This window comes from Macrotis lagotis, chromosome 3, assembly GCF_037893015.1.
Source record: "Macrotis lagotis isolate mMagLag1 chromosome 3, bilby.v1.9.chrom.fasta, whole genome shotgun sequence".
Taxonomy (NCBI): Eukaryota; Metazoa; Chordata; class Mammalia; order Peramelemorphia; family Peramelidae; genus Macrotis; species Macrotis lagotis.
Window position 1 is genome coordinate 250,547,673 of NC_133660.1, and position 26,746 is coordinate 250,574,418.

General features: G+C 35.4%; 1 protein-coding gene across 1 annotated transcript in view; it reads left to right on the forward strand.

Moving 5' to 3' along the window:
• Nucleotides 1–26,746, forward strand: part of ANO3 (anoctamin 3) — a 230,987-nt gene that overhangs the window by 52,911 nt on the left and 151,330 nt on the right. Inside the window, exons 3-4 of the mRNA XM_074227568.1 lie at nucleotides 16,879–17,037; nucleotides 26,409–26,509. Coding sequence (XP_074083669.1) covers nucleotides 16,879–17,037; nucleotides 26,409–26,509 — 260 coding nt within the window. The remainder of the gene's footprint in view (nucleotides 1–16,878; nucleotides 17,038–26,408; nucleotides 26,510–26,746) is intronic.

The following is a 26,746-nucleotide window of genomic DNA, read 5'->3' on the forward strand; positions in this document are numbered from 1 at the left end:
ACTGAAGAAGCATACAAGCTATAAAATTTATTAGCAAAACAGACATCAAAGTCATCAATATAAAGACTGAATACAGAGTGAGAGACAAATTTTTATATATTAAAAGCAATCAAATAAAGTAAATTAATTTTAAAAAATTATTAATGGGATACAAACCAGGATACAAAATTTGATAATCTGATTTCTAACTGTAGAAAATATTGGGATTTTCTATGTTTGTAGGGCAAAGAGTGAGTTATAGCGAGGTTGAGAAGGGAATGAAAAGGTTTTCTTTTTCCTATAATTGAGAGATGCTAATTAATTGCATCTACCTCCATTTCTGAAACAATAGATGATTTCTATCATCTAATCTCTCATTCATGATTGGCAGAAAAACAAGAAGATACAGGATAAATACATGGAAGCACAAGATAGTGTTCATAAGGTAGAATCTAAATAGTTCTCTTGATTCTACCCCAAACCAATACCATTTTGTAACTAATCTTGACTCAGTTTCATCAAAAAGTCATTATTCTTTTCTTATGGGTGAGAAAAGAGACAGCATTGTATGGTATGGAGGGGGCCAATCTTAGTCAGGAAGACCTGGGTTCCAATCCATCTTGTGATATATTTTAGCTGTATGTCCATGGGTAGACCTCTCATGGTCTTCTCATTTCATCTTAGAGTGAAATGGGAGCTATTGCTATGAAAATGATAATAATCTAACTCCTAGATAGAGAGCAACACCATTAAAAATCCATGTACATGATGGTGGTTTCTTTGAATATGATTATATCACCAGTTAGTGGCAGGGCAGGTGTCTGATCTTGAATCTAGCCTTCTTTATGTGATATAATAATGCACTTAAGTGTTAGTTGCTCTCTCAGATATGTAAGAGTTAGACATTTTTTGGCAAGTTTTATTTTTCCCATCACCCTCCTTTCCCACCTCCTCCTAATGGCAGCAAAAAACTGCATAGAGGTTGTGCATATACAATCGTGTTCAGCACATTTCTTTTCTCTACTTTTTAATTTCATTATTAATTTGCATCTAATGAGAGCAGTAGTTCTCATGAAAGTAAAGTCAGAAGGAACCAACAACTAAATTCTCTCTTCAACATCCCTGAAGAGTAATTTTCTGGATGCTATTTAAACCCCCAGAATGATGAGAAATATATTATTTCAAAGCAATCCATTTTTCTTTTTGGAGAGTTCCATTTGTTATGAAGATTGATTTTAATTATGCACAGTTCTTTCAATAGCAGTCATTTAAAAGTGATCATTGAATAAATGAAAGGTTGAAAGAATAATCAGTTTAACAATTATGCTTTAAAATAATTTTCTTAAAGAGTTAGAGATTCAAAGGCAAGAACAGAAGGTCAACATCCTTAAGTTTCAAGAGACTGAAGGCTTGAAGATTTTAGATGAAGTAAACTTTCTCTGCTAGTTTTCCTCACCTCCCCTCTCAACATATCATGTTTATAACAGCCTCCTCTATCATGAGTCAACTTAATGATAGCATTGTTCTTCAAAACACCCCCACCATGAAAAAGTATAAGAGTCACAGCCCATGGGTTGCATGGACCCAGAAAAACTCCCAATTGCTGCAAAGCAAATTTTAAAAATGTAATTGGGTTTATAAAAACAAATAAATAAAATTTTCAAATTAAAAAATGTAATTAGAAAAGATTTAAGGAAAAAAATTAAAACACTATACTAAGAATGTTAATTTGAGGTTTTCTAATTCAATAGACTGCCCATAGAATCTGTTTCTTTTTGAGTTTGGTATCACTATTAGGAAGAATTGTTTTATAAATATTTAGTTGATTTTTTAAAGTAATTTTTGGTTCAAAGAAATTCTCAGGTTTCATTTTCCCATTAGCTTTTTCTTTCTTGTTTTTTTTTTTCCAAGGCAAATGTGGTTAAGTGGCTTGCCCAAGGCCACACAGCTAGGTAATTATTAAGTGTCTGAGATCGGATTTGAACCCAGGTACTCCTGACTCCAAGGCCAGTGCTTTATCCACTGTGCCACCTAGCTGCCCCTACTAGCTTTTTCTTAACTCAAAATTATTTTAGACCTACATAAGGTAATAGTGAAGCACCTTTTGCCCTGATTTCCAAGACCAACTGTGAATTTGTATCACCTTGCCTCAATGAGGTAAGGGGGGGGGGGTGAATGAAATATGACTGTTGATCTCAGGTAGTTTATTTTCTAGTGTGGGGAGATAGAATACACACACACACACATATGTGTGTGTGTGTGAAATTAGAAAATAGATGCAAGGCAAATAATTTAACCTCCCTGCAAGATGACCTTTCTATTTCTCAATGTCTGATGGAGGATCAAAGAAGATAGTTCAACCCAACCCATTGATGCCACATTTCTAGATACACACCACCTGACTCATACTCTTCTGAATGGTTCCATGCATATTGAATTTAAAATAAATATACTATTTGCTGCCTTATAATGATTGACCCAGTGGTACACAAATCACTTTCTGTGAACCTTTAGTTTCTCTCTTTGTAAAATAATGCTCTTAAAGTAAATGCTCTCTTGGTTTTCATCCATCTGTCAACACTTAGCACATAGTAGGTAGTTTTGAAATGTTTATTCACTGAATAGGAGCCTACTGTTTCACTAAATTATATCCAGGCAAGCCAAAAGAGATAAATTTTTTTCTCTTCAAATTTGTTCCCACTGAAATTCTTTTCCACATTAGTAATAAGTGGTGTCAGCTGAAAAGTCCAACATTTTACTTCCAGAAAGCTTTCTTGATTTTCAGACATAATGTGACATAGTTGCCTCTATGGCACTAGGGAACCATGGCAATAAGGCAGCCTTTTCCTTCTTTTCTTTCTCCATCCTACCCCCACCAAATCAATGACATTATTCAACAAATTTCCCATCCCAGTAGGTGGCCTTTTTATTGCTTCACAGGGTGTCTGTGGAGAGTCCATTTTTCATTGTCATAAATCTAGGAACTGGAGGCCTGTTGAATAATGAAAGCCAATTTTCTGCAAGTGCATAGTGTTTATATCCCAGAATTCTATGGCCCCGTTGGAACCAGTGAAATTTCTCATAAAGATCAGTGGTAGAAATAAGAGAAATTAATATTCTCAACTGAGGAAGTCTCTGTAGAAAATAATTCAATGTTCTTTTTAAAAAATGAATATATTTATTAAACATCTACTATATGCACATTAATGAACAAACATGAAAGAGAATTGGATCTCAAGGAACTTGTATACTCTTGAGGAAACATCATGCCATTGAAAAATACAACTTTGTGTTAATTTGGGGAGGGTGTAGTACTGACTGTTAACTCTGGGAATCCTAAAAGGATTCTTGTAAGCTCATAATGCATTTAGGTGGTACAGTGATTAGAGTTTTGGCTTGGGAATCAGAAGCATTCATCTTCCTGAGTTCAAATCCAACTTTAGGCACTTACTAGCTTTGTGACCCTGAGCAAGTTCCTTAACACTGTTTTCTTCAGTTTCTCATTTGTAAAATGAGGTGCAGAACAAAATGGTGAATCACTCCATTAGCTTTGTTAAGAATGCCCCAAATTGGGTCACACAGAGTTGAACATGAAGGAAATGACTAAACAGCAAATGCTATGGAAGAACTAGGAATTCCAAGAGGGGGAGGTGAGGAAGGAAATCATTATGAGAATGAAAAAGAGTAGATGCACAATCTTGGAGGTAAGAAATGAAATGTAACATACAGGAATCCCTTCTACATCAAGACTTTCCCTATTGTGGGTTTATTGTATCACAGATCAACATAAAAAAATAGAGGAGATACTTTGGAAATTTTGCAGAAGAAGAGCCAAAAAGCTTTTACACATATGGGGTGTCATGTCCCTAATTCTTACAATATAGAAGGATCCTGGAATGGGGGGGGTATTTGTGTGTGTGTCTGTGTGTGTAGGCAGGCAGGCATAGGTGGAGTAATGTAAAATCAAGCTACAAACATTTGTATAATTTTCCTAAACTCTAATAAATAGAAAAGATAAATTAACTTATTAATTAAAAAACAATTTCTTCATAAATAATTTTTAAGTAAATAGTACTTGTATTTTAGAGTAGTTGTAACTTGACCAAAGTCACACAAAGTGGCAAGAAATTAAATTCTAAACTATTCCCAATCCAAAAGGCAATTACAAAAGGTAAAATAGAGAGTTTTATTACATTAAATGTAAAAAAATAATAATTATACAATCCCAAGCAACATATGAGGAATAAGGAAGGATGCACTCAACCAGGGGAAAAAGTATTTATATCAAAGGCAACAAAAACAAATATATGATCAAAAGTCATTTCCCAATAGAGAAATGTTAAAAAAAAAAAATGAACAAGTATTTTTCCAAATGGAGACTTGTAAAATATTAACATGTTCTTAAAATAAAAGGAATACAAATCAAAACAACCCTAAGGCTTTTTCTTGTACTCAGAAAATTGGCAAAGGTGAAAAAAGGATGGGAATAGTTAGGATTATGAGAAGTTGGTTACACTAATACATTATTGGTGGATCTGTGAATTGATAGAATTATTCTATAAAGTAATTTAAAATCATATAAAGTGAGTAAAATGACCATAGCTATTAATGCAGGCATTCTTCTGCTAGTCCTGAACTTGAAGAAAGCATTTACCAAAAGAAAAAATCAGCAATGAGGGAAGAAAAGTTCCATATAAACCAAAATATTTGAATTAATAGTTTTTATGGTAGTGAAGAGCTAGAAACAAAGTATAAACCCTTTAAGTGGGAGAATTATAAATGTATTAATGAAATATAAATGGCTTTCAGAAGTGATAAATATACATACAAAATAATATAGTCCTATATGAACTGATATAAAATCAAGCAGAGCCAGAATAACGATTGCTAACTTTTACAGAATTCTTAAATTTGTATACATGTAATATCTCATCTGATCATCTCAATAACTCTATTAGTTACTATCATTATGCTACATTATAATATCATCATCCTCAATTTATATAGGAGAAAACTGACATAAAGCAAGTGTCTAGGGAAAGAGTTTAACTCAGGTCTTCAGTGACTACTGTAATTCAAGTAGAAAGAACAGTTATAAATAAAATTGAGATGGAATATTGAAAAATTGCTAAAAAAAAAGTTTAGCCCCCCAAAAGAGCAATGAGAATGTCACACCTTCTTTGCAGAGTAGGAGGTCAACAAGTATGGAAAATTGCATTTAACCTGAGAATTTTTCATTTTGCTGATTGATTGTCCTAAAGGTTTGTTTCTCTTTCTTTTTTATTTTTAGATTTTTGTTATTATATTTGTTATTTTTGGTATTATAGAGGCTCTGAACGAACAAAGGGGCAAGGAAAAGGCAGAGATGGAGGGAAGAATGGATAAAGAGAGAGAGAAGATCAATCAATACAAATTTTATTTTTTTTTATTTTAAAGGCATTAAAAAGAAGGACAATCACAAATTCAAATCCAGTTTCCTTTGATCTGCTCTTTGCAGCCTGGGGACAGAGTCAAATGACATTGTTGTTTTTGGATTAAATTCAAGTCTCATCTCATTTTGAGACCAGTCAGTGTTAAGTGGGGAGTTTGACGGGATCAATTAATTGTCAAAAATTCAATTTTAATATCATTTTATTTGTGAAGCAATAATAACAGCATGGGATAAAGGCTAACTTAACTATAATTTCTATAAAAATAATCACCTGAAATAGTAGTTTGTTTTTTTTCCCCAGAGGTAATGTTCCTCTCAGAGAGACAGTATAATATTGTAGGAAGAAACCTGGACTAGAACTCTCTGAAGAAACTAAGGATGGCTAGTTAGAAGAATACTTAAGGGAAATGTGGTGGCTTTTCTTACATAAATAAAGGACTTTCATATACAGGAATTATCTGAATTATTCTCTTTGGCTTTTGTTTTCTCTTTTAGAGAGTAGAAACAAGAGCTATTGACAAAAGTTTCAGAGTTCAATTTAGCTTTGATAGCCAGAAAAAACTTTTTAAGATTTAGTAGTGCTCAAAATAGAATGAACTGTCTCAAGATCATGAGTTTCCACTTTTAGAGGCCCTCAAGAAGAGTATAAATGATCATTTATCGACCATAAGATAGTGGAGATTTTTTTTTCATGTATGGGCTGAGGTTTCTTTCAACTTTGTTATCCTTTGATACTAGTTGCATCAAAGTAGGCCCACTGATCAGTCAGTGGCTCTTTGATCTTATCAACAAGGAGACTTCCTGCACCTGAACAGATGGCAGCCCATAAGTTTCTTCTTATCCTTTGATTCTCATGTTTCACCTCCTTTAGATCCCCACAGAGAGTCTATCCAACATGCTAGAGACCTTCCTCTGATTCTTTTAATATTTTATGGATGCCATTTCCGAGTGGTCCTGTTCATCTCTTATCCCTCATTTTTGCCATTTGACTTGCTGACCTCTTTTTGCCAAACATACATGTCCCTAACATCTTTTGACATCATTTGCTACATCTTACATTTATCTTTGGATTATGCACCAATGTGATTCCGGTGATATTTTGCCTTGCCCAGACTTTTATCCAAAAAAGGACTCACCCCTTATCTCTCTACCTTTTTAAAACTTAGTTCACATGTCATCACCAACATATGACCTTATCTAATTCCATCATCTACTAATGTTTCCCATACATAGAGGGGGGAAAAACTCATATTTATTTTGCACGTAACTGGTAGTTTATTTATGTAATATATTTAGGGAAGATTATCCACTTAGATATAGCCCCCTAGGCAAATATCTCCCTCTTAAAATATAAACTCTTTAAAGGTCAGATTATCTACTTTTATTTATCTAGCTAGCTGCCTACCTACCTTTAGATTTATGTCCCCCACTTTCCCTTATGACTTCATATCGATGAGGCAGGGTCTCCTCCATCAGAATATAAGTTCTGTGGTCAAAGAGATCGATTGAGTCTTGTCTTAGGAAGGTTCCAGGCACATGGTATGATTGATAAGTATTTTGTTAAATGTTTGTGACTTTTAATGATACATCGCTGTATGATTTCCAACAGAAGACTATGTAAAAATCATGGGCATGGGTGACAGGGAACACCATGGAGACTTTGGCAACTCTACAGTTACTCAGATATGATGTGCAAAGATCCATTGAATGACCAATAGGTCTAGTATGGTATATCTAGTGTCTAAGGTTTGGGAAGTTGTAATAAGACAAGATCCTTGCCTTATTTCTTTACTGATTCCTTCCCTTTAGGCCATGCCTTGTGGGGGGGGGGGGGTAACTCTAAGATTGAAACATTTTGCTTTGGTTTGGCATTTTCATTTCCTTTTGCCCAAGAGAACAGAGAGAATGATATTCAACAATCTCATGAGGCTATTTGTTATTATACTTTTGTCGGTTCATTTCCAGACCATTAAAGACAGGAAGTGAGAATAGTGCTTGTGTCTGTTGACTTCATATATTCCCTGTTCATCTCTGTTAGTTGCTAATTTGTCTATTATTCCTTTATAGAAAGTTGCATCTGTTGATGATATAATGTGTTCCTTCTCATTTGGCTCTGCTTCAGCTTCCCAAGACCCAAGTTAAATATCATTTTTTTCAATCATGGTACAGAATGAATGGTTCATATAATGTTCATTTTGACAGGGTGTTATACGCAGTAGGTGGGTAAATGATTCTAAGTCAAATTTAAATCTGATTTATAAACAAATGAATCAGAAGTTATGAATAGATTGCAACTTTGGTTATTAAGATGACTGTTCAGTTCAAATTTGGCTTCCAGTCACTGTTCTTTGTCATATCATCTAATCTGCACATTGGCTATAATCCCCACTACAATTGCTTTCTCTTGGATATAATAGACAGTATGAGATATTGGAGAGGTCTTGGAATTAGGAAGATATAGTTTCAAATCCTACAGCAGATACTAAGTGACCCTGGGAAATTTCTTCACCTGTATCTCAATTTCTTCATTGGTAAAATGAAAGGGATAAGCTCATTGACCTCCAAGTTTCTTTCCAGCTTCAAATCTATGTTGTAATATTGGATAATGTTGGTGCTTTTTGTGACCCTATTTTGGGGTTTCTTGGGAAAGATAATGGTATGGCTTGGGTTTTTTTCTTTTTTTCCCCACCAGCTCATTTTACACGTGAGGAATCTAAAGCAGACAGAGTAAAGTGACTTTCCCAGGGTCACATAGCTAGTAAGGTCTGAAGAGAGATTTGAATTTAGGATGATGAATCACTCCAGACCCAAAGTTCTATTCCCCTGCACCACACTAGTTAATAATAATAGATATGTTCCCTAAATTTGTCAAAAGAGTTTGTTTTTCTCCCTGAATATGTATGTATGGTCTGTGTGAATTGCCTAATTCTGTAGCCCATAAAGTTTTGATTCAATGGCAGAAGATAGAAAGCAAAGCTCCAGAACAGGAAAAGCTGGCATGAAATCTTAACTCAGAAATTTAATAGATTTGTAATATTAAGTCTTTAATGAATGCTGGACTTGGAGTCAAAAAGACTCATCCTTTTTTAAATAGATTTTTTATTTTTCCAAATACATGTTATGAATATTTTTCACCATTCTTCCATATATATTATATATACATATATATGTTTATTTTTAAGTTACATAATTTCCTTCCACCCTCCCTTCCCACCCACCCCCTCCCCTCAGTGGCAAAAAGCCAAGTTAACATTGTACGTACATATTTTTGATAAATATGTTTATAGATTAGTCATTTTTGGTATGAGGAATTAGGATTGAGGGAAAGAAATACATAAAAGATATTTTTTTAAAAAGTGAATGTAGTGTCCATGAGATTCAGAAGAGTTATTTTTGGTCTGTTTTGTTTTTCTTCCTCTGGTTTGGATAGCATTGGCCATAACTGGTCTAATACAGTTGCCCTAGCTCTCTGAACTGCTGAGAGGAGCTGCCTCCCTCCAGGCTGATCATCTCACAATGTTGTTAATGTGTACATTGTTCTCCTGGTTCTGCTCCCTTCATTCAGCATCAGATCCTGTAAGTCATTCCTAGAGTCTGACCGTTTATAGTTTCTTATAGAGCAATAATATTCACAATATTCATGCACCTTAACTTGTTTAGCTATTCCCCAGTTGATGGGCAACCTCTCAATTTCCAGTTCTTTGCCATTACAAAAACAGTTGTTATAACTATTTTGGAACATGTAGGCCTTTCTCATTTTTTGTGATTTCTTCTGGATATAAACCTAGAATTGGAATTGCTGGGGTCTGAGGGGTAAAGATTCATCTTTTGACTTCAAATCAGGTCTCAGACATTTATTAGCTATGTGACTTTAGTCAAGTCACTTAAACCTGTTTGCCTCAGTTTTCTCATTTGAAATATGAGCTACAGAAGGAAATGATAAACCATTCTAATATCTCTGCCAAAAAATCTCCAAAAGGGGGTAGGGAGAGTTGGACACAATTAAAAAATGACTTAAAAAGGCATTTGAATTTTCTGAACCTGTTTTCCTCATCTGTGAAATGGAGATAAAAAACACTTCTCTCACAGAATTATATGGGTCAAATTAGATATTATATGTGTACCATTACATAGTACCTTAAGGTATTATGTAAATGTGAACTATTCTTTCTGTTATAATTATCAAGTCATTCTTAATCTTTTCAGTGGGGTTCAGCAAAACATAATTCTGGGACAAGTCACTCATATTCTCTCTCTCTCTCTCTCTCTCCCACCCACACACACACACACACACACAACAATGGGGTTAAGCGGCCAAGGTCACACAGCTAAGTAATTATGAAGTGTCTAGGGCTGGATTTGAGCTTAGGTCCTCCTGACTCTGGGGCCCTTGCTCTACCCACTGCGCCACCTAGCTGCCCCACTCATTTTTATTATTTTTTTTTAATGCATTATGGACTATTGAACAAACTGTTTGTTGCTATTGTAGAATAGAAGTATAGATGTCCCAAAAGACATGATGCAGTTGTAAACCTTAATAGCTTAAAATCTGCATCAAGACTTTTGGGACCCTCCCCCCAGAATAAAGATGTAAGCTTGTCTTTCAGGGGCTCTCCAAAGATTACTTAAATGCAATACTAATAGTATCTAGGACACAGCAGATGATGTGCACTCATGGGTTGGATTCTGTATGGTAAAAGCATCTTGTTACATGTACGTTATAGATACTGTATATTTACTAAGGTGATCTGGGTTTAAATATTCTTAATTGTTTAAGGGTCAATATCCCCTCTGGGTAATTGTGGACAACGATCTGGTCTGTGTCAATGACCCATTTGCAATAGAGTTTACACACTTAGTTTTCCATAATATTTCTTGTTATTCTTGTTTTTATTATTATCATATTGAAATCTGCTTGTGGTTATTGTATCAAATAATTAACTCTGATAAGGAATTTGCTATAGTAAATGACTCTGACTCGTAAAAACAATGACTGATTTGAAAGAAGAGAGGAAATTTAACTAGTGACAGGAAAAGATCCCAGCGAGATAATGTGGGACCCAAGTCTGCGATATCCCCTTGAGAAAGCAGAATAATAGGTTTTCAGATAGAAGATATGAAACCTAGCTCCTTTCCCAAAGGAAAAGAAACATTATTTAGGATCACTTTAATTAGGTACATCCCATTACAAGGTTATATAAATCATTTTCATGAGACTGCATTAGGAATTATCAAATGCCTATTTATTTTGGAAATGCTTATGCTTGGAGATTTACAAAAAGCTTAGTCTAAACTATGTGAGCAGTACTTTGGAATATACCTAATGTCCTTAAACATTCTTTTATACTTTAAATATCCTCAAAAAAGTCAATTCCCCAAGACAGATTTACTGTCAAGTAAGTGCTCTGCAGTGAAAAGAGAGGTAGATTCAGATTCAAATTCCTTTTCTGACACTTGCTATGTGACCCTGAGCAAGTCCCATTAACTCTATGAGCTATAGTATCCTTCTCTGCAAAAGAAGCATAAAAATAAGACCTACATCTCAAAATTTTTGTGAGATTGAATTTAGATTACATGTAAAGCAATTCACAAAGACGATACAAATTTCTACTATTTTGTGAATTTTGCATTGCATTTTTCTATTTCTTTGCTTCAAAACATCTGTGATGCTATTGAGGGAGAAAATCCTGTTGGTATATTAGTATCAATGGTTTAAATGAATTTTTGAGGGAGGGAGGAAGGAAGGAATGTAGGTAGGTCAGAGAAAGGGGAAGGAAAGAAGAAAGAGAAAGGAAAGGAAGGAAAAAGAAAGGAAGAAGAAAGAAGAAAGGAAGGAAAAAAGAAAGGAAGAAGAAAGAAAGGAAGGAGAACAAAAGGGAGGAAGGAGAGAAGGAAGAAAGAAAAAGAAAAAGGAAGGAAGGAAGAAATGAAGGAAGAAAGGAAGGAAGGAAGAAAGGAAGGAAGGAAGGAAGAAAGGAAGAAATGAAGGAAGGAAGGAAGGAAGAAATGAAGGAAGGAAGAAAGAAATGAAGGAAGGAAGGAAGGAAAGAAGAAAGAAATGAAGGAAGGAAGAAAGAAAGAAATGAAGGAAGGAAGGAAGGAAGAAAGAAAAAAATGAAGGAAGGAAGGAAGGAAGAAATGAAGGAAGGAAAGAAGAAAGAAATGAAGGAAGGAAGGAAGAAAGAAAGAAATGAAGGAAGGAAGGAAGAAAGAAATGAAGGAAGGAAGGAAGAAAGAAATGAAGGAAGGAAGGAAGAAAGAAATGAAGGAAGGAAGGAAGGAAGAAAGAAATGAAGGAAGGAAGGAAGGAAGAAAGAAATGAAGGAAGGAAGGAAGAAAGAAAGAAATGAAGGAAGGAAGGAAGAAAGAAATGAAGGAAGGAAGGAAGAAAGAAATGAAGGAAGGAAGGAAGAAAGAAATGAAGGAAGGAAGGAAGGAAGAAAGAAATGAAGGAAGGAAGGAAGGAAGAAAGAAATGAAGGAAGAAAGAAAGAAAGAAAGAAATGAAGGAAGGAAGAGAAGAAAGAAATGAAGGAAGGAAGAAAGAAAGAAAGAAATGAAGGAAGGAAGGAAGAAAGAAAAATGAAGGAATGAAGGAAGAAAGAAATGAAGGAAGGAAGAAAGAAATGAAGGAAGGAAGGAAGAAATGAAGGAAGGAAGAAAGAAAAAAATGAAGGAAGGAAGGAAGGAAGAAATGAAGGAAGGAAGGAAGAAAGAAATGAAGGAAGGAAGGAAGGAAGAAAGAAATGAAGGAAGGAAGGAAGGAAGAAAGAAATGAAGGAAGGAAGGAAGAAAGAAAGAAATGAAGGAAGGAAGGAAGAAAGAAAGAAATGAAGGAAGGAAGGAAGAAAGAAAGAAATGAAGGAAGGAAGGAAGGAAGAAAGAAATGAAGGAAGGAAGGAAGGAAGAAAGAAATGAAGGAAGGAAAGAAGAAAGAAATGAAGGAAGGAAGAAAGAAAGAAAGAAATGAAGGAAGGAAGGAAGAAAGAAAAATGAAGGAAGGAAGGAAGAAAGAAAAATGAAGGAATGAAGGAAGAAAGAAATGAAGGAAGGAAGGAAGAAATGAAGGAAGGAAGAAAGAAAAAAAATGAAGGAAGGAAGGAAGGAAGAAATGAAGGAAGGAAGGAAGAAAGAAATGAAGGAAGGAAGGAAGGAAGGAAGAAATGAAGGCAGGAAGGAAGGAAGAAAGAAATGAAGGAAGGAAGGAAGAACTGAAGGCAGGAAGGAAGGAAGAAAGAAATGAAGGAAGGAAGGAAGGAAAATATATAAATATATTTTATGTGTCATATATATTATATACCTGTATATCACCTACTTTTATATATATCTAAGACAAGATAAAAAAAATATTACTCTCCCACTGGAACTAATTTTTTAAGAGGTAAACGATTGTGACAGATCAGCCAGAATCTTGACTAATTCTGGAGAACATTCTGAATGCCTGTCACCAGTGAAGAAGTGCTCTTCTTAATGTGGTGATGAATTATATGTTTGTTAATTAATTGGGTTTTCTCCCTGAGCCATTTTAAATGTGTGGTGAGTTATAAGAAAGTGTTTCCCATTTGTCTGAAATGTCACAGGGCCTTCAGTGGGTTGAGATTGTGATTCTAAAGGTCTGAGAACTGAGACTAATCATTTAGAGTTTGGTGCAATGTAAAACAGATCTGAACTTTCCTTATTTCTTTATAACAGCTCTTAGGAGAAGCCACCAAAAACAATCCTGTAGCATAAAACATCATTTGTTCACTCAGATAGCTAGGTGGTCTAGTAAAACACCCCCACCATTCTTCTAGTCATCAATCACTGCAAATATAGGTCCCAATAATAATCCTCAGTCTTTGTAGTCTAGAAGACCTGAGTTCAAATCCTGATGCAGACATAAGGGATATGGTCCTGGATAAATCATTTGATTTTTCTCATCTTCAACTTCCCCAAAGTCACATAAATAGCTGTAATAATAATACTAAGCTCAGGTTCAAATGAAAGATAGATATGGATTTTTATTTTTATTTATACACACACACAACACATGCACACATATTGGGAGAAAGAGAGAGAGATGAAAGGAAACAAAACATACATGAGACATATGGCATGGCATAGTAAGAGTAATAATAATAATAATAATAGGTAGTTTTTTACATAAAACTTGAAGCTTTAGAATATGTTTTTGGATTTGGGGAAAGAGGACCCAATTTCAAATTCTAATTCTATTACTTGTAACTTCATCTGCTTCAGACCATGTTTCCTCATTTTTATATTCAAAGAGGTAGAGTAGATTCCTTCTTAGGATCCCTATGACACAGTATATCAATATGTGTACTATTGACAACTTTTCGTGTGTCTTCTATCCTGGGAATTCTCTTTTTCTTTGGAATGTTATTTTTTGCTCCTAATTGCATGCAAAGAAAATTTTCAACATTCATCCTTTTGCAAGTTTCTGAGTTCCACATTTTTCAACCTCCCCCTTCCCTTCCCCCCTCCCCATGACAGTGAGTAATCTGATATAAGAACAAGTATAATTATATTTAATATTCTCATATTAGTGATGATGTGGAGGAAGAATTAGAATTAAATGGGGAAAAATCATAAGAAAAGGGGGGGAAAAGCAACAAACAAGGTTTAAAAAATACAAATAGTATGCTTTGGTCTGCATTCAGACTCCATAGTTTTCCTCTGGATGTGGATGACATTTTTCATCACTAGTCTCTTAAAATTGTCTTTGGTCACTGAACTGCTGAGAGGAGCTCTGTCCAGCAGAGTTGATCATCACACAATGCTGCAATATTCTCCTTAAACTAAGGATTCCTAATCATTTTTGTGTCATACATCTTCTTTGACAATTTAAAGACCAAGGACCTCTTTCTCTGTTGTGTTTTTTTTTAATATTTTGTTCATTTCTTTTTCCGACTACATGCAACAGTAGTTTTCAACAATCATTTTTCGTAAGGTTTTGAGTTTTGCATTTTTCTCTCTCCCTCCTTTCACTCCCCCTGAGAAAAAGCAATCTAATATAGGATACATGTATAAAGAAGAATCGAACCAAATCAGAAGGAGGGAGGGAGAGAGGGAGAGAGAAACATTTAAGAACAACTTTTAAATATTGAAGGGAGCAAGCTTTCGTTTGCATTTAAACTCCTTCTCTAGATATGGATGATATTCTCCATCACAAGTGTTTTAGAATTGCCTTGAATTACTGTACTGCTAAAGTTAACAAGTCTACTATAGCTGATCATCACTATATATTGCTATTAGTATGTGAAATATTCTTCATGTTCTGTTCACTTCACTCAGTAACAGTTCATGAAAGTCTTTCCGAGTTTTTTTCTGGAAATCATGATTTTTTATAGAACAATAGTGTTCCATCACATTCGTATGCCACATTTTGTTCAGCCATTCCCCAAATGATGGACATCCCCTTAATTACCAATTCTTTGCCACTATAAAAGAGATTATATAAATCTTTTAATATATGTGTGTGTGTATTTTTTTACCCTTGTTCATGATCTCTTTGGAATCATGATATTACTAGATCAAAGGATATGCACAGTTTTATTGCCCTTGGGGTAATTCCAAATTGTTCTCCAAAAAGGTTGGATCAGGCCATAGCTCATCTACAATGCACTAGTGTCCCTGTTTTCCCACATGTGAGGTGTTTTCTCAGAGTTGTTTTAATTTGCATTCCTCTAATCATTAATGATTTAGAGCACTTTTCCATATTGCTATAGTTAACTTTAATTTCGTCTGACAATTGCCTTTCCATGTCCTTTGACCATTTATCAAAGGATATAAATCATGTTTTAAATGAATGAAATAAAATATATTGAAATGCAAAGGAAAAAAGTTATTGTGAAATAGTTATCCATTTATAAAGACAAAACAAATTCATTAGCATACCCTAGGGAAAGAAATTCTCAGAGTGGACATAGAAGAAAAACCATCCCATTTCATTCTGACAACAATCCCTAGAAACTCAAAGCTATTGTTATCCTTATTTTTATAGCTGAGGAGACAGAGGTGGGCATAAGTTAAATGGCTTGCCAAGAGTCATCCAGCTAGTAAATGCCCGAGGCCAGATTTTAACTGATCTTGCTGATTCCAGGTCCATGGTGACACCTCATTCCCCCAGATACTATGCTTAGCCCAAGTTTTAGGTAGCAAATTACTCTATTGACCTGAATATAGGAATAATTTATTATAAAAATATGGAGGATTATGCTCGAGGTTGGAGATGATGATGTTTATCCTTCATTCTTGAAGAAGACCATGACATCAGGGAGGTGATATTATGACAAGCACATGAACTGGATTTGAGTGAGAGGGGCTCTGCTAAGTCACCAGTCTCACTTTATCCCCCAGAGTCATTTGGATCCAGTGGACATGTAGGTATGAGGACCACTGGAGATGGCTCTGGATGCAAGGCAATCAAGGTTAAGTGACTTGTCCAAGGTCACACAGCTAGTGAGTATCAAGTATCTGAAATGGATTCAAACTCCTGTCCTCCATCCTCCAACCAGGGTTCTATCCACTGCACCATCTAACTGTCCTTCAGGAGATATATGATATTAAAAATGACTCCTTTCAATGAATTTAAGGAATAAGGCATACCCAGAACTATTAACAAACTGGTGAATAATGGAACTTAAGGTTCTTGAAGACAGAGATTGTTTTGTTTTTGACTTTATAAACTCAGTACCCTTCATAGGACCTCTCATATACCAGGTTCTAAATAAATCCTTATCAATTAACTAGTAATTAAGGGGGAAAATTACTCAAAAACAAACCAATGCAGTCTGGATTTCTTGAATTTATATTCTCATTGCTTGGTATGATGAAACTAATATTTTGTAAATTCTTAATAAATACTACATCATTATCATTGTGAAGCTCAAATGAGATAATTTATGTAAAGTACTAGGCAGGAGGAAGCTAGGTGGGATAGTGGATAAGGCACCAATCCTGGAGTCAGGAGGACCTGAGTTCAAATACGGCCTCATCTTTACTTAGCTGTGTGACCTTATGCAATTCACTTAACCCCATTGCCTTGCTAAATAAATAAACAAATAAATAAATATCAGTTATCTTTATCCTCTATGTTAGGCATTCTCAGTATGAATCCTTAATCTGTCTCTCATCATATTCAATTTGGATCAATGTATATCATGGAAACAATGTAAAGACTGGCAAATTGACTTCGGTGAGGAGGGGGAAGTAAGATTAGGGGAAAATTGTAAAACTCAAATGAAATATTTAAAAGTAAAAATAGAAATTATAGAAACACAATTACAAAAAATTATACAAATAAAGACACACCTAAACAAAAATAAAAAAGAATCTTTAATCTGGTCATGGAGTGATAGCTTTGGCAATCAGGACATGACAAAGAAGGAAAAGCAGTGGATGCCTCTGTTATTTATACTGGTATAGACTTGTCACCATACTGTCCTTCTTGGATTCCTGTCTTTACAGAAGGAGAAGAAAGTCACAGCAACACCTAGTCTCTTTTTCAAAGATGGAAAAAAGCGCATCGATTATATTTTGGTGTATAAGAAATCCAGTCTTCAAGTCGAGAAAAGGAGTACATTTGAAAGGAACCTCAGAGAAGAGGGCTTGATGTTGGAAAGAGAGGTATGAATCTTTGCTACATTCATTCCCTGGTGGAAATATGCATGCTTAGAAAAATGCTCAGCTTATAAATGAATTCTTGCACATTATTTTGATAACTGAGTTTTTTTTAATTTTATTAATAATATGTTTTTGTATTGCTGAATTTTCTAGATTTATAATGCTGTAATTTCTAGATTCTACTTCTGGAATTAAACCCTTCCTTAGAAGAATAAAAATAATTAAATAAATATAATTAATAACTGTGTCTGCTTCTGAAAATCTATACAACAATGTGCCTGTAAAAGTTCCTAAAGTCTCTTCCAAAAGAAGGAAGTTTTATTTCATTACCTTTTCTCTGATCTTGGCTATCATTTTTCTCCTCACTCAAGAGTTCAATCACCTTTGACTTTTCTTTTCATTTCACTATTGGAGCCGTTGTGTATGTCGTTATTTAATTCTGCATCAGATAATAGACATCTTCCTGCTTCTCTGAACTCATGGTCACCATTTCTTATGGCACAATAATCAATTCTTCTGTTAACAAGAATATATTAACACTTTACTATGTTCCTATACAAGGAAAAAGAATACAAAGACAGAAATAAAAACTCTTCCCTTATAGAATATATATTTTATTAAGGAAGACAAGAATAATGGATGGATGGAGCAACCATTTTTTTAAACAGTTGTATATGTACCAGACACTGTGTTAAGGAATGGGGTTGCAAAAAACAAGAATAGTACCTTTTCTCAAGAATTTTCCTAAATAGGAAGACAAAACATTACAGGAAACTAGAGATAGCAAGGATGTGGAAGAGATAGGAGGGAGAATGAGAACGCTAATTCCAAGGGAGTCAAACTGCATAAACATCAAGTAGGAACCTACTTGTCAATTAGCAAACAGGTCTCAAAATAGAATTATTCTTTAAAAAAACAAAGCTAAGAGCCAGATTTGAGTTGGGAAGGTTGCCAGTCACTGAAGGGTCAGAAAAAGGTACACGTAGACAGTCAAGGTATATAATATGTAACATAATATAATCTGCTCTTATTGGATGCCAGTGATAAACAAGACTTTTGAGTGATTCTTGGACAGTAAGGAGATCAAACCAGTAAATATCTAAAAAAATTAATTCAGGATATTCTGTCAAAGGTGATATATTGAAGCTGAAGCTTAAATTCTTTAGTCACATAATGAGAGAATTGGGACGTACTGGAAAAGACCCTGATGTGCAGAAAGACTGCAGACCAAAAGAAAAGGGGGGTGGCAGAGAATGAGATAGTGTCATGGAAGCAATGAACATGAACTTGGACTGACTTTGACAGATAGCAGGGGATAGGAAGACATAATATGTTAGAATCCATGAAATTTATGATTTGAATGAACAACAAAAATAAACTCAATCTTGAGTTTTCAAAAAACAACCCAAGAGTTTCTGAGTTGAAGAGGTGAGGATTTTTAGGAAAGGGATAAAGCCAGTGTCAGAATGAGAAAACAGAAGTCACATAAATCCCAATCTATTCAGTTATTTCCAAAATCCAGGGTCATTAAAAAATTTGGTGACTTTAATGCTTCTTTCAGCTTAAGGATGTTTTTGTAAAATGATTTCCTGGTGTTTTAGTTAGGGAAAGTATGGGGGGGGACCCTAGACTTCTCATTTGGACTATTAGTATTTATGTTATCCAAAAAGGTGGCCTTATTGAAATAGCCAACTTGAAATTAGGATGACTTGGGTTTACGTTCCACCTCTGACACATACTTGGATTTTTGACCCTGAGCTAGTCAGTATACTGTAAGATGGAGGCAACTAAGGTAATATACTGCAGAGGAGGTGCTGACTTGTATTGGTAGAGGGAATTTCTGGCGTACTTTCTATTTTGTTGTTGTTCTTGTTCAGTAGTTTCAGCCATGTCTGATGCTTTGCAACCCTGTTTGGGGTCTTTCTGGCAAAGATACGGGAGTATTTTGCCATTTCCTTCTCCAGCTCATTATACAGAGGAGGAAACTAAGGTAAACAGGGTTAAGTGACATACCTAGTAAGTGTCTTAATTCAGATTTGAACTCAGGAAGATAAGTTTTCTTGACTCTGGTCCTATCACTCTACCTACTGTGCTACCTGACTGCCCCTTCTTTATACTAGAAAACACATAGAGAGATAGAGACAGAAACAGAGGGAGATGGATGGATGAATGGATTGTGTATATATATATGTGAAAGTAAATGTATAGGGGCGGCTAGGTGGCATAGTGGATAAAGCATGGGCCCTGGAGTCAGGAGTACCTGGGTTCAAATCTGGTCTCAGACACTTAATAACTACCTAGCTGTGTGGCCTTGGGCAAGCTACTTGACCTCGTTTGCCTTGCAAAAACCTAACAAAAAAGAAAGAAAATGTATATATTATGTACTATGCATGCCAGCATGATATGCATAGTATATATGCTCTTTATATGTATGTATGTGTGTATGTGTGTATGTATACTATATTAGTATGTATAATGTATATATTGGGATAATATTAATATATACTATGTATGCCAACATTGTATACATAGTATATATACACCATTATGTATATGTGTGTATATGTGTATTTATGTATATGTATTCATATTGCTTACTTTGCTGGTATATATAGTACACGTACACATAATTTTACATACATATTGTAGAGCTATATATAGTAATATTATATATAATATTATAGTATACTAATTATATGTTATATAATTATTCATAATTATATAATATATAAAATATTATGGTATACTAATATCTATACTATTATATGTATGTTTAAGTGATAGAACCAGTCTCTATTCTCTAATAATACGCCACTATACTGCAAAGCTAGGAAGCAGTACCCTGAGAATAAGAGAGGTAGAGGAGGAATTTGGCAATAAGCATAAGGGTAGTGGAATTTAGTGACCCTTCTGTAACTTTAACAGTCCTCATTATTCACACACACAAATGTTTTATTGATAATGAATTGGTAAGCATTCATTCAATAATTAATCTATGATCATCCCTGTGCTCCTAAACTCAAGAAGATTGCCTTCTATTTGAAAAGAAAAGATGTTCCAACATTCAGTTCACTTGGGGAGTTTGTGTAAAGCACTGATTACTTGCCATGTATTGCCCTAGAGGGACTTAACTAGTTATTTGCTACATACAACAAGCCATCACCTTCCTATGTATTCCACTGTGTTCTCATTCTCTCTCTCTCTCTCTCTCTCTCCTCTCCTCTCCTCTCCTCTCCTCTCCTCTCCTCTCCTCTCCTCTCCCTTTCTCTTTATCTCCTTGTCTCTACTCTCTTTTATTGCATTATTTTGACAATATAATATGTATTTCTCATTTATAGTGTATGCCTTGCTCATAGTTGGACCTAATAATTAATTTTTTCTTGTTTGTGTTAAATAAATCAAAGCTATGCCAACTAGTATTCAATCATTTGATACTTTGTAGGAATGTCCATAGACATAAACTTTTCTCATAGAATTTGTAAAGAGGAAGGGACTTTCTAGAGGGCATCTAGCTAGCCCCCTCATTTGGAAGTGAATAAATGAAGGACTGGTGTGGCCTACCCAGGATGCTCCAGCTCCTTGGTGGAATAGCCAGGACTGGAATACTGAAATCCTTCCAGATCAGACTGTGACTACTATCCTTCCTCCTTAGAGCAGTAACTCTGAGCTTACAATGTAATTTGTTCAAGGATCCAAGCATCTCAGGGCTTCTGGCTTAGCATCTGTGAAACATAAAGACTCTACCTCTTGGGAATGTTGGGTGGAATAATTTAATAGAGATGTGAAGGGTGAAGGCAGTGGGTGTTCTGTTCATGTAGAAAAGCAGGCCTCCAAGCAAGTTCGAGGAGTGCCAGATGCCGAGCTTGCTTTTCTAAGGCAAAGGTACTTGGTTTTCCTGCTGCTACAAGCATAATCATTCCTCTCTAAAAGAGGTGGAAAAAAGAAAAGAGAGATTAAGTGGAGGAGGCACAGAAGGAGACACATCTTAGATCAGGAGGGATGGGGGGGGAACAAAAGGAGGAAACCTTCGAGCTGGGTTTGCATTTGGTTTGACATTTCAGTAGCTGATGGCAGAGACATTATCATGCAGAGATTCTGTTCTGAAGCACATTGTCAAAAACGTGTTCGCTTGAAAGTGAAGCAGGGGGGAGCCATGAACAGTTTCCTGGAACTGGGGAGAGTTTCTATCACTAAGTCCTATTCATGAACATCTTTGCCTATGACCTCTTGTCTCCATCTTCTCTTGTTTCTAGGAAACCACTAAAGAGATAGTTATGGCTCAGCAGGCAATGAGAACTGGACCAATGAGCAATGAGACTGGGTCCTTCTTGCTTTTCAATCACTAACTGGCCTTGTTACCTTTCCCGAGTTACTTTGCTTCTCCTCTCCTAAAGACCTTTTATTTAGCATGCAATGCTAAATCAATCTCTCTCTCTCTCTCTCTCTCTCTCTCTCTCTCTCTCTCTCTCTCTCTCCCCCCCCTCCCTCCCTCCCTCCCTCCCTCCCTCCCTCCCTCTTGATGTCTAACCTTGTGACCTTTCCCAATAATTTGCAAAAGTTTTAAAAAAATTTATAATTTCTTTTTTGAATGAAACATGCTTAGCTAACAACTGGGGACAGGAGCTGAACCTATGATTTCATTGATAGAGGAAAAGGAAACTCTGCCAATGAAAGTCAACATCTTCTCCTTAACTTACATTCTTAGAATGGAGCAAAAGAAGTTAAATGATTTGCCCACTTTCACTTAGCTACAGTGTGTCAGAGGTGACCTGGGTGAAATTTGTGGTTCCAAGGTCAGCTCTCTATCCATTATGCCTAATCACCTAGTCCAGGGAATACAAAGCCTTCCCTACCTTTAAGAACATTGCATTCTAGATTACTTATTTTTGAAATAAAGTAGTTGAACTAGTTTGTTTTTAGGGGCTCTTTAAGCTAAAATAATCCTGTTAGGATCAACCTAATGTTTACTTCATGATAAATATTATAATAATAGCTAGTATTTATATAGCCTTTTCAGTTTTATAAAAAGCTTTATATGTTTTATCCAACTTTATTCACACACTATAATTGTGAAATAGATGCTATTTATTCCGTTTTTATAGATAAGAAATCTGAGGCTAGAAGAGGCTAAAGGGATTGCCCAAAGTCATACATCTAGTAAGTGCCTGAGACAGAATTGGAATTTTAATCGACTTGATTGTAAGTCAAGTACTCTATCTACCAAACCATATAGCTATTTTTTAAATTATAGAATTATTGTCTTCTTTTGAAAGGATTTTGTCACTTCTCTGGCAGTCCTTACTAATTATAAAGGAGGAATTGTCTTTGGAAAGACAATTTGAGATGTATACTAACTCACAAGATTTGAGACCATATCACAGGAGATTCCTGCTGTGATCTCTTAAGTCTCGGGTATGTTTCTAGACTAATCATCTTCAGGACACCTGGAACTCTACAGTCTTTCTCCAGAAAACTCCACTCTTTCAGAGACCATATTTCTGAGAGTGAATTCCCATAATCCATGAAGTGATTGAAAGAAGCCTTTTATCTAATATGGATGATTAGCCTTCCTAGACATGTTGTTCTTTATAACTCAAATCAGTGAATATGAGAAAGTGGGAATATCTTATTTAGGAAGTAGAAGAAACAAGGAATTTTTCTAAGGCAGTGAAAAATGAGTGAAAGAGGAAGCAAAATGGCAGCAGTGGGAGTGGGAGCTATGTAGGAGTCTACTGGAGGTAAGGGGGCAGGCAATCTAGTTTTAGATTGGCATTCATGAGACCTCACAGGATGCTTTTATTTATAACTGAAAGGGACCTGGGGGGCATCATATATAAACCCATCATTTTACAGAAAAAGAGAGGTGGAGCAAAGTGACATACTTTGCTGAACAACTAAGAAGTATAAGAGGATATATCTCAGGTTTTCTTCATTCCAAGCTTAACACTCTCCCACTCTTGCCACCTACTGCAAGCCACTTAATCCCTTGTACTTCAGTTTCTTTACTTTATAATAAAAGATTTGTAATGAAAGATTAATCCCTTCCTCAACCATCCCAAAGTACTATTATGATGCCCAAAGTGAGATAATAAAAGTGAAGTTATTTGAAATAGCATAGCTATGCTGATATGTTGTTATTATCTCCAGAGGTCTGAAATTGGGCAGATTATGGGGTTTTTTTAAAGTAGAGAAATGGGGAAGAATAAAAATTCAATCTGTTCTTAGAAAATTCAGAGAAAAGGTGGAAGTCATTGAAGTGAGACAACTTCATGAAAGTAATCATTTATATTCAATATATTGGGATTTTGATTTGTAGAGAAATGAAGTACAATGTGAAATCATTTTTCTTTCCCATGAAGTGGAATATGACTGCTGACATCTTTCCCATTTTCTTCCCTCTGCTCAGAGGTAACAGTGTTCTTTTAGAACATTAGAATTCTAGCAAGACCCTATAAGAAAACCTAGCCTAAAGGACAATTCTCATCCTAGGTTATTAGAATATATTTGATAAGTCAACTAGACTTTTCTGGACCTCAATTCCCTCCGATCCTTAAAGGTCAAATGTAGATGGACATTTCCTAGAAAGGAAACCCTGACACATAGAAGACCTGGCATGCCTACTGCCGTATAGAGACCATGACCTTTCCAAATCATGTGAGTCAATTTATCACTTACTATGTGCTAGATATTATGCTAGGCACTGGCAAAACAAAGCAAGAGGGGGAAAAACCCCAACCTATATTCTAATACATGAAACAGATAAATAACCAAAGGCATACAAAATATATAAAAAGTTGAGTTGATGAAAGCAATGTGAAAATATTATCAGATTTGAAAACTGAAAAATGCCTTCTAAAGAAAATAGGATTTGAAATAAATAGTAATACCATAGTAGGCAATGATGATCAGTAGTTTCCATTTGTGTCCAATTCTTTTGACCTCATTTGAGAGCAGATACTAGAGAGGTTTGCCATTTCTTTTTCCTGCTCATTTTACAGTTGAGGAAAGTGAGGACAGCTGGGTTAAATGATAGGGTCACTGATGGAAAACATACGAAGTCAGATTTGAACTCATGAAAATAACGCTTTTTGCCTTCAGACCTGGTGCTCTATTCTCTGCAGCACCTAGCTGCCCAAGAGGACAGTGGTAAACTACGAAGTCTAATGGCCAATCCTTGCAATAACATGTACCAACACTCCCCAAACCCCTTCTAAAATTAATAATCTACAGAAGACCTGAAGTTCAGATGGTTATGGGGTAGTTAAGGAAGTACAAATGTTGTAAGTTCTGATTCTATTCATTCCATTCTGTAACACAAGTCTCTCCAAGTTTGGATGAAACCATGTCTTCCTTAATTTGTCACAGAAAAATTATATTCCATCCTTTGTTGGATCATTCTCTAATTTATGGGCACCCTCAGTGTTTTCTGGTTTTTGCCAATACAAAAAAAGATGCAGTAAATGCTATTTTTCATCATATAGGATTCCTTCCTCCTTCTTTGGTCTCTTTGGAATATAGGCCAATACCACTACAAAGTATTGTTATTGTCAAGTCAAAAGACATGAATTATTCAATACCTTTGATAGTGTAATTTCAAATTACTTTCAAAAATGACTGGATCATTTCAATGAATCACCCCTGACCCAGCCATAAATTTAGCTCACATTATTTAATTCCAAATATTTAAATCCAAAAATTTTAAAGTCTTTCCAAAAAGATATCCTTATAAAATCTCTATAATGCCAACTTGATTTGCCACAAGAATAGATCAAGCTGCTGTCTCATCTAAGTAACTATTGTTGGTAGGTTGGTTGGTTGTCATCCTTCATTCTGGAAGAGGACCAAAATGGCATCACCTTGTTAGAGTCAAGTTACTATGTGTCCGACTGGTTGGTCAGACCAATACAAATTTGGAATGCTTTCACACAGATAAGGCACAAATACACCATGTGAACATTTAGGGGTGGATTCTCTAAAATTGTGCATCTTGTATTTCTTTTGAGCTATTTCAATTCTGCTTTGCTTATGAAGCACAGCACCTCTAATGGGGGCTTGCCATGTTGGGTGGTCCACTGCCAGTGTCTCCCAATTCATACAATCAATTCCAAAGTTCTTAAGAGAGATCTGAAGAGTATCCTTGTATCTTTTTCTGACCACCATGCAAGTGCTTGCCCTGTGTGAGATCTCCAAAAGATAGTCTTTTTGGTAAACATACATTTGACTTTTGAACATGATCAGCTGAGCTACAGTAGAGTTTGAATAATTAGCAATTTAGTTCATAAAAGGACCTCAGTGTCTACCAGGACCTATCCTGGCAGGTGATCTTCAGAATCTTGCTAAGACAAGTCAAATGAAAGCAATTCAGTTTCCTGGCATGAAGCTTGGTACACTGTCCAGGTTAACAAGCATACAACAATGAGGTCAGCACAGTGATTCTATAGACCTTCAGTTTCCCATTCAGTCTAATGCCTTTTCTCTCCCATACTTTCTTTCAGAGCCTCCAAAACACTGAATAATTTCTGACAATACATGTGTCAACCCCATTATCAATGTTTAGCTCCCTGGAAAGTATATTGCCAAAGTATATGAACAACAGTTGCCTCCTGGGGCATTTTCAGTTGTACTAATTAGGTTTCAGAATCTTTGAAGGACAGTCAATTAAGCAAGATCCATGGCCCATGGCTAGACCTCAGCCACTGACATGAACCATTTACTTGATGGGGCAGTTTAATAAATGCGTGTGTAATTTTTTTTCTGGATTGAGGCAATAATTTTAGAATACAGACATCCTTTTTTCTTCCTCTCCCTTTGAAATGGAAATTAGTTCATTCTTTGCTCTGCATTTCAACACATTATCTACTAAACCACTTCAACACTGGAACCAAAAAAGGTATGTTTCTTAGATCAGTCTTCAAAGATACTGAAGCCCCCAAATTAGAACCTCTGTTTTCACTGTCCTCTCTTTTATCCTCATTTCCTTAATCAATAGGATTTCTTTCTCTGAGAGAGAATCCTGAAGTGTCCATGTTGCTAAGGAGTCGGGTCTGCAGGAATTTATGATTACAAATCTCCCTAGAGCAATTGATTTTTTTGATGAAACTGGTATTTGTACATGTCAGCCCTTCAAATATTTGAAGACAGATTTCATGCCCTTCAAGAATTTTCCTCTACAGATTAAGCATACTCTAGTTGTTCCTGATATGGCATAGCCTTAAGATCCCTTTCCATCCTAATTAGCCTCTGCTAGATGCCCTCAAACTTGTTTGATACGATCATTTTTATTCTGAGAGAAAGTTTACCTAGGAAGTAAAGGTATGTAGTTTATCATCAACTTCATATCTCATTCATGGTACCTGTCTTTGTCTCCTCTGCAGCAGTCCGTTACAAATAGTGATATCATGTTTGTCAAAATCCACTGTCCATGGGATACACTGTGCAAATATGCAGAGAGGATGAATATAAGGATGCCCTTCAGGTACTGTAAAGATTTTTTGTTCCTTTCACATTGTATTACTATTAATCTTACAAAGTTTTTGCCATTTCTTCTATTTTTTCAATTAAAGTAATTAAAAAAGCTATTCATTTCAAAGGTCAAGTTATATCCTCATTGAATGCAGATACTTATTGAATATTGTGTGTATATATATATATATATATATATATATATATATATGGTCTCTAAAATTATAGGCTTTCAAACTATTAGGTTATT